Raw genomic sequence first — 7,560 nt, 5'->3', positions numbered from 1 at the left:
AAAAAAAAAAAAAAAAAAAAAAAAACCTAAAATAAAAATGCAAAATACAAAAATAAAATAAAAATCCAAAAAATTAACCGGGTGTGGTGGCACGAACCTGTAGTCTCAGCTACTCGGGAGGCTGAGGCAGGAGAATCACTTGAACCCAGGAGGCGGAGGTTGCAGTGAGTTGAGATCGTGCCACTGCACTCCAGTCTAGGCAACACAGCACAACTCCATAAATAAATAATGTTACTGTTCTCTTGGCCAGGCCTCGTGGTTTATGCCTATAATCCCAGGCTTTTGGGAGGCCAAGGCAGGAGAATCACTTGAAGCCAGAAATTCAAGACCAGCCTGGACAAAACAGTGAGACTCCACCTCTACTTAAAGTAAGTTTCCTTTTTTTTTCTTTTGAGATGGAGTCTTGCTCTGTCGCCCAGGCTAGAGCGCAGTGGCAGGATCTCAGCATACTGTAATCTCCGCCACCCAGGGTCAAGCGATTCTCCTGCCTCAGCCTCCCGAGTAGCTGGGACTACAGGCGCCCACCACGACGCCCAGCTAATTTTTTTTTTTTTTCTTTTGAGACGGAATCTCGCTCTGTCACCTAGGCTGGAGTGCAGTGGTGCGATCTTGGCTCACTGCAAGCTCCTCCTCCAGGGTTCCTGCCATTCTCCTGCCTCAGCCTCGAGAGTAGCTGGGACTACAGGTGCCTGCCACCACGCCCGGCTAGTTTTTTGTATTTTTAATAGCGACAGGGTTTCACCACATTAACCAGGCTGGTCTCAATCTCCTGACCTCATGATCTGCCCGCCTCAGCCTCCCAGAGTGCTAGAATTACAGGCATGAGCCATTGCACCTGGCCTAAAACAAACTTTAAACAGTATTGTCCTTGGCCGGGCGCGGTGACTCACACCTGTAATCCCAGCACTCTGGGAGGCCGAGGCGGGTGGATCACAAGGTCAGGAGTTCGAGACCAGCCTGGCCAACATGGTGAAACCCCATCTCTATTAAAAATACAAAAATTAGCTGGGCGTGGTGACACGTGCCTGTAATCCCAGATACTCGGGAGGCTGACGCAGGAGAACTGCTTGAACCAGGACCCGGGAGGCAGAGGTAGCAGTGAACCAAGATCGCGCCATTGCACTCCAACCTCGGCTACAGAACAAGACTGTCGCAAAAATAGATACACAGATAGGTAGAAAGGAAGTATTGTTGTCAACATACTGCATACAAGTTTAAAAGCCAAGCAGCTCTAAGACGTGACACTCACAATCCCATTCCTACCCAAGGACCCCAAGCCGCACTTTCTCATCTGTGCACCCGTATCTTTCTGAACTATCTGGGTAGCTGAGTTTTTGTTTGAGATGGAACCTTGCTCTGTCGCCCAGGCTGGAGTACAGCGGTGCGATGTCGGCTCACTGCAACCTCTGCCTCCCAGGCTCAAGTGATTCTCATGCCTCAGCATCCAGAGTACCTGGGATTACAGGTGCCCACCACCATGCCTAGCTAGTTTTTGTATTTTTATTAGTGATGGGGTTTTGCCATGTTGGCCAGGCTAGTCTTGATCTCCGGAGATCTCCGGACCTCAAGTGATCCACCCACCTCAGCCTCCCAAAGTCTAGGATAACAGGTAGCTACGTTTTTCGGAAGCTCCCCTGAGGACTCAAGGTGGGAGCTGAGTGCCCAGGTGGGGACAGGTACGCAGAGCACACACACGACAAGAGACCAGAGGGAAACTGGCCCCGGCCCTCCTAACACAACACCCAGGAGCAGCTGCACCAGCCCGCAGTGCTGAGGGTTCTGGGGCCAAACAAGGGCCTTGTGTCCCCCTCAGCCTGTCAGCAGAGAAAGCCGCGCCACACTGGCCCACACCAGGGTGTCACCAGGCGGCTGGCTGAGCGCCAGGAAATGACCTGCAGCTGGCCCAGGGCAGCAGCCACAGAGGCAATGGCCATTCTCTTCTCCCACGTCCACAGACAAGGCCCCATTCTTTTCTTCCTCAGTCCCCGCAGCCCCAAGCACAGCTTAAAGGAAGACTAGATGGCTGATGAGCATGTCTCCACAGAAACTGCTGGAACAAAGCCCTGCTCACAGAGCAAGAGGCCGAGACAGGCTGGCCGCCCTCCCTGCTCTCTGGATGTGGTGAGCAGCCGCAGGCAGAAGCCCCAAGCTCTGTTCCTTCTCACACCACACTCCAGCACCACCTAGAGCAGTGGAGACATTCACTTTCTGCCGAAAACCCCGCCCGGCTGAGGAGCACAGATCCTGGTCTAGCACCAGCAAGAGGTGCCTCCTACCTGGGGGCCCGCAGAGGGGCAGGCTCGGCTGAGGTGGGAAGCCCGACCTGGGCCCCACCGCGTCGCTGTCCGAAGGAGGCCGGGCCTCATCTGTGCTGGGCAGAATCTTGGTCTCAGCCCCAACTGGGGTCCCTGTCCCTTTACCCTGGGAGGTCTGAGGGGCATCCCCAGGGTTCCACCCTCGGTGCTGGGGCAGCCGTGGCGCCGTCTCCTTGTCCCATGGCCACTTGACCGCCAGCGCACTGTCCAGCAAGAAGGCTTTGCAGCTGGAGCTGGTGTCCATGGTGTAGTCGTGGCCCTGGTCGCAGCCCCACACAGCCTGGATGACGCCGCAGTACTCAGAGGACAGTGTCCTCTGAAGGTGGGGCAGGGCCCTGCAGCTGGCCGCATGTCCGTGCACCCATCCCACCAAGCCGTGCAGGCACTGGGGGCTTGATGTGATCAGATCCACTGCAGAGAGTCAACAGAGATGTCAGCTCCACGGCTGGTCGGCACCCAGCCCACCCTCCACCGGGGGAGGACTCACCCAGACACGCTCCCTCCTCTGCCCCTGTTGGGGGCTGGGCACCGACCCTGCAAAGGATCAGTGTGGTCATGAGCAGGACAAGCAGGGGCAGGTTCACAGCACGTACAGTACAGGACCCTCTCATGGTCTCAAACCTCAGCGGTCCCCATAGGTAACCTTCTCCTCTTCCCTCACCCCAGCTCCTCCCAGTTCGTCTCTCCACACCAATCCCAGGGCTATTCACACTGAGCCTGGGCATGGCCCATTCCCCCCACCCAGAGGCTACCACCGAGGCATGCCCTGTCCCTCTCAGCACCCGTCACACTGCAGTGCTGACAGCCTGAACGTGCCCTGAACAGACTAGGGCGTACTTTGCACAAGGCTTCCGGCGACCCGTCGGGGAGACGTTGACCCTCTGCAGGAAGGACCTGAGGAGGCTGTGGCACTGGTAGAACTGGGCGTGGCAGCTCTTGCAGACAAACTGAGATAAGGTGGGGTCCTGGCGGACAGCCACCCCCAGCAGGCGCTGGAAGTCCCTGACGAGCACGCGCTCCTCTGCGGACGGCCTCTCCATGCTCGCTCCAGGCGCCCTCTCAGAGATGCTGCGCAGGCTTCTCGAGGAAAACTTCCCGTGGCAGAGGCGACAGTGACCCATGGCGAGAGCCCGGCCTGCTCCTGCACAGAGCGGCAGAAAGTGTTAGCAGGCGGCAGAGGAGGAGGCTCCTGAGCACGGGGCGTCCCGGACTCCAGGTTCCAGGGCAGCGCCTGCACCGCCCTCCGCGCGGCCCCCGGACACAGCAAGCGGCTCGGGCGCGCGGCTCTAGGCGGGACAAGCCGCCCTGTGGGGGATGCGGCCGCTGGTCCAAGAAATCTTTAAAATTTCAAAGGCCTCTGAAAGCCTCCCAGCGAAACAACTTCACGAGTGAAAGCTGGAACTGCACCCTCCTCCCAGCGACCGCGAGACCCGGGGACGGCGCTGCGCCCTCCAGGAAACGGCGCGGTTTCCTGTCTGCCAAGTGCAGGTGCCGCCTCCTTTCCTGCTCCCGGGGAACACGAAGCCGGAGAGAGCGATTCCCACGCGCGGGCGCCCAAGGGCGACCTGCCCGCGGTGACGGCGCTCCTCACGCCGGGTCCCTTCTGACCGAGCCCGCGGCCGGGGAAGCCGGGCCGGCGACGCCAGCGTCACGGAGCGCGGGGAAAACCGAGCCGGCCGCCCAGCGCCTATCCAGACGCAGCCCCCAGCCCGCTACGCGCTCGGCCGGGCGGAGGGGAGGCCGCGCCGGCTTCCGGGCGTCAGTGCAGCGCCGCCCACGCGCAGCCCCCGCCGCGACCCCCGCCCGCCACGCCCGGGCCGTGGACCCACCTGCCTCGTCCACGCCGTCCTCGCCCGCGTCCCCGCAGTGCCCAACCGGGCCCCAGGGGCGCCGCGCCGTCGCCCCGTCCACCCTCGACCCGCCGCTGAGGGAAGGGCGGCCCCGAGCACGGCCGCCGCCGCCGCCGCCCGAGGCCCCGCGCTGCCGGGCCGCCCCAGGGGACAGGAAGCGGCCCAGCCGGTCCCGCTTCATGGCAGCGAAGGACGCCAGTAGAACCCCGCGGGTGCTGCCCGGCCCCGCTCGGCCCGGCTCGAGGTTCCTGGAGGACCCGGCGTTCGGCTCCGCTCGGCGCGCTGGAAGCGAGGCGGGGCGGGCGAGGGGCGGAGCGAGAAGCAAAGCGAGGCGGGCGGGGCAGGCCAGGGGCCAGGGGCGGGACCGCGCGGCCGAGGTTCCACGCGCGGTGCCAGCGCCCCCGCTCGTACCCGCTCCCCTCTCCGGCCCGAGGGCGGCCGCGCCCGCCGCTGCCGCCAATGGAGCGCTGGCCTGGGGCGGGGCGCTGGGCGGAGGGGCTCGCCGAGACCTCACGACGAGCCCTCCAGGGAGAGGCGACGCGGCCCTCCCCGCCTCTTACCGTGAGAGACGGAGGCGCGGGGCGGGCAGGCGCCGGCGGAGGCCACGCGGCGCGCAGGTGGCGGGCCGGCTGCAGAGGGGCCGGGGGCCGGGGTCTCACGTAGACAGGGGCCTGGCTGCCGCGGTTAGACGCCCATGGCAACTCCGTGAGGGGCCCTTCTCGCCAGCCCCATCTCGAGACGGCGAAGGGGCCCGGCCCCGTCGCGACAACCTGCCCTGGCTCTGCCACCCCCGCCACTAACACCCGTGGGGCCCGAAGTACGCGCGGAGGGGGGCCGTCGCCGGAAGTGTGGCCGCGTCCCTTCCGGCGGTCCGCTGCTCGGGCGGCTCCCGCACCCGTGCGCCGGCTGCGTTCCGGGCTCCCGGCCGCCCGTCCCGCCCCTCGGCTACCGCCGCCGCCTCCCCCGCCCGGCGCCATGGCCGCTGCGGCCGGGGACGGCACGGTGAAGCCGCTGCAGAGCGCGATGAAGTTGGCCAACGGGGCCATCGAGCTGGACACCGGCAACCGGCCCCGGGTGAGGCGGGGCGGGGGCGGGGCTTGGCCGCCGAGGGTGGCCTCTGGAGGGACCCCCGCCCCGGGAGGGCGAGGACTGGGCCGGCTCGGGCTGGGGACGCGGGGGCAGGCGCCAACGGGGACCCCCCGCGGTTCCCGAGCGAGGACGGGCGCGGGGCTCAGCCGGGCGTGCGGTGACCTTGGACAGCTCAGATCCTGCCGGCCTCGGCTTTCCAGTCCGCTCGCTGAGCCGGTGCATGAGAGCCTGGGCTCCAGCTGTAGAGGAGCTGCAGCGGAAGAGTCCGCCAGGCCACCTTCCAAAACCCGTGTGACCAGCAGGTCCATGCGTTCGTGCACTTTTCTGGGCAGAGATGGTAGATTTAATCCGGTTGCCACAGGGGACGGTATCCAGAGAAGGCCACATGCCCGCTCATTTGTGAGACTGTTTGCAGTCGCCTTAGGAAGGAAAAGCAGGCCGGAGGGGTGTGGCCCGTTTCTGAGATGGGGCCGAATCTAAGGTTGGCGACCAGGTAGAGAATCTTGGCTCAGCCACACCCGGCTGCCCAAGGAGGGAAGGCCTGTGCCTAGGAGAAGCCTCGTTCCTGAATCTGCCGCTTTCCCCGAGTTGGTTTTTAGGGCAGCAGGTGCCCTCACAAGTCAGAAATCCTGCCTGGATTGTATTTTGTCTTTTTCTCTGAAGCGTAGACTTAAAAATAGGTAACTTAACAGCTGGGGATAAAACAAAAAACATACCATATTGCTGGGCGCGGTGGCTCACGCCTGTAACCCTAACACTTTAGGAGGCCTAGGCGGCGGATCACCTGAGGTCAGGCGTTCAAGACCAGCCTGGCCAACGCGGTGAAACCCCGTCTCTACTAAAAATACAAAAATTAGCCAGGCGTGGCGGTGCACACCTGTAATCCCAGCTACTTGGGAGGCTGAGGTAGGAGAATCACTTCAATCCGGGAGGCGGAGGTTGCAGTGACTCGAGATCCTGCCACTGTCCTCCAGCCTGGGCGACAGAGTGAGACTCTGTCTCAACAAAACAAACCATACTGTGGTTCCGATGACCTGCACCTTGTCAGAGGGGTCACACAGCCTTGAAACGTAACAGTCACATGCTCTAGGCTCCTGTGTGCACTGGGAATACATAACTCGGGGGTTCTGGGAAAGGGATTTCTCAGAACTTAAGCCGGGAAGTGATTTGAAAACTTCCAGTATCACTCCCTTTATCCTCCCAGGAAGTATATTTTTAAGCCACTGAGTGAATCACCCTTGAGTTGCACAAGAAGGAAACACCGCATAGAGTGAAAAATGACAGCAAACTGCTGAGGTCACTTCCCCAGGCCCACTGAATGAGAACATCAGTTCCTGTGCTGGAGAGAAAGGCAGTGAGAGAAGAAAGTGAGGTCCAGCTCGTCCCTGGCTCTCTCTCTCAGGTCCTGATGTCTTTTCCAAGCCTGCAGAGCAGTGATGCTGCCTGTGCCCCAGGCAGAAAACCGTGTTCCGCCTGCAGCCAACCACTGCAGGCTCAATGTCTCTGGTGTATCTCAGAGATAAGCAGGTGGTGGGTGTTCCCTGCTTATCCCACAAGGGTACCCGGAAGGAATGATGGAGTCACTTCCCTCCACAGGCCTGACCCCACTGTTCTCTTTCCTGGACACAGGAGGCGTACACAGAATACCTGAGGACCATCCACTATATTTCCCAGGCGTTACTGGAAGAAGTGGAAACCACTAAAGGTACGGCTCAGCCGGCCGGGCGCAGTGGCTCAGGCCTGTAATCCCACCACTGTGGGAAGCAGAGGCGGGCGGATCACCCGAGGTCAGGAGTTCGAGACCAGCCTGGCCAACATGGCGAAGCCCCGTCTCTACTAAAAATACAAAAAGTAGCTGGCCGTGGTCATGGGCACCTGTAATCACAGCTACTCGGGAGCCTGAGGCAGAAGAATCACTTGAACCCAGGAGGCGTAGACTGCAGTGAGCCGAGATCACCCCATTGTACTCCAGCCTGGGCAACAAGAGCGAAACTCCTTCTCAAAAAAAAAAAAAAAGTCATGGCTGAGCCCTACTGCTCCCTCCATGCTGGACAAATTGTGGGCAGCCTAGGCTGGGCATGGTGGCTCACACCTGTAATCCTACTACTTTGGGAGGCCAAGTCAGGTGGATCACAAGGTCAAGAGATCGAGACCATCCTGGCTAACACAGTCAAACCCTGTCTCTACTAAAAATACAAAAAAGCCGGGTGTGGTGGCAGGCGCCTGTTGTCCCAGCTATTCGGGAGACTGAGGCGGGAAAATGGCATGAACCTGGGAGGCAGAGCTTGCAGTGAGCCAAGATTGCA

The 7,560-nt window shown here is 61.3% G+C and overlaps 2 protein-coding genes across 4 annotated transcripts in view; one reads left to right on the top strand and one right to left on the bottom strand.

The window, feature by feature from the left end:
* Nucleotides 1–5,014, bottom strand: part of ZNF276 (zinc finger protein 276) — a 16,787-nt gene extending 11,773 nt beyond the window's left edge. Inside the window, exons 1-4 of one of the 3 annotated variants that reach the window (XM_023228812.3) lie at nt 4,726–5,014; nt 3,153–3,456; nt 2,803–2,849; nt 2,277–2,726 (exon numbers count right to left, since the gene is read on the bottom strand). In XM_023228812.3, coding sequence (XP_023084580.1) covers nt 2,277–2,726; nt 2,803–2,849; nt 3,153–3,436 — 781 coding nt within the window. In that variant the 5' untranslated portion in view covers nt 3,437–3,456; nt 4,726–5,014. Of the gene's footprint in view, nt 1–2,276; nt 2,727–2,802; nt 2,850–3,152; nt 3,457–4,144; nt 4,571–4,725 lie in introns of those variants that run through there. The other 2 variants (XM_023228811.2, XM_023228810.3) reach the window with 2 other exon arrangements.
* Nucleotides 3,471–7,560, top strand: part of VPS9D1 (VPS9 domain containing 1) — a 20,167-nt gene continuing 16,077 nt past the window's right edge. Inside the window, exons 1-2 of the mRNA XM_023228942.3 lie at nt 3,471–5,239; nt 6,884–6,996. Coding sequence (XP_023084710.1) covers nt 5,141–5,239; nt 6,884–6,996 — 212 coding nt within the window. The 5' untranslated portion in view covers nt 3,471–5,140. The remainder of the gene's footprint in view (nt 5,240–6,883; nt 6,997–7,560) is intronic.

The sequence above is a fragment of the Piliocolobus tephrosceles genome, chromosome 17, assembly GCF_002776525.5.
Source record: "Piliocolobus tephrosceles isolate RC106 chromosome 17, ASM277652v3, whole genome shotgun sequence".
In the NCBI taxonomy this organism is placed as follows: domain Eukaryota; kingdom Metazoa; phylum Chordata; class Mammalia; order Primates; family Cercopithecidae; genus Piliocolobus; species Piliocolobus tephrosceles.
Note: the sequence above shows the minus strand (reverse complement) of the source record. Positions and strands in the feature narration are given on the sequence as shown.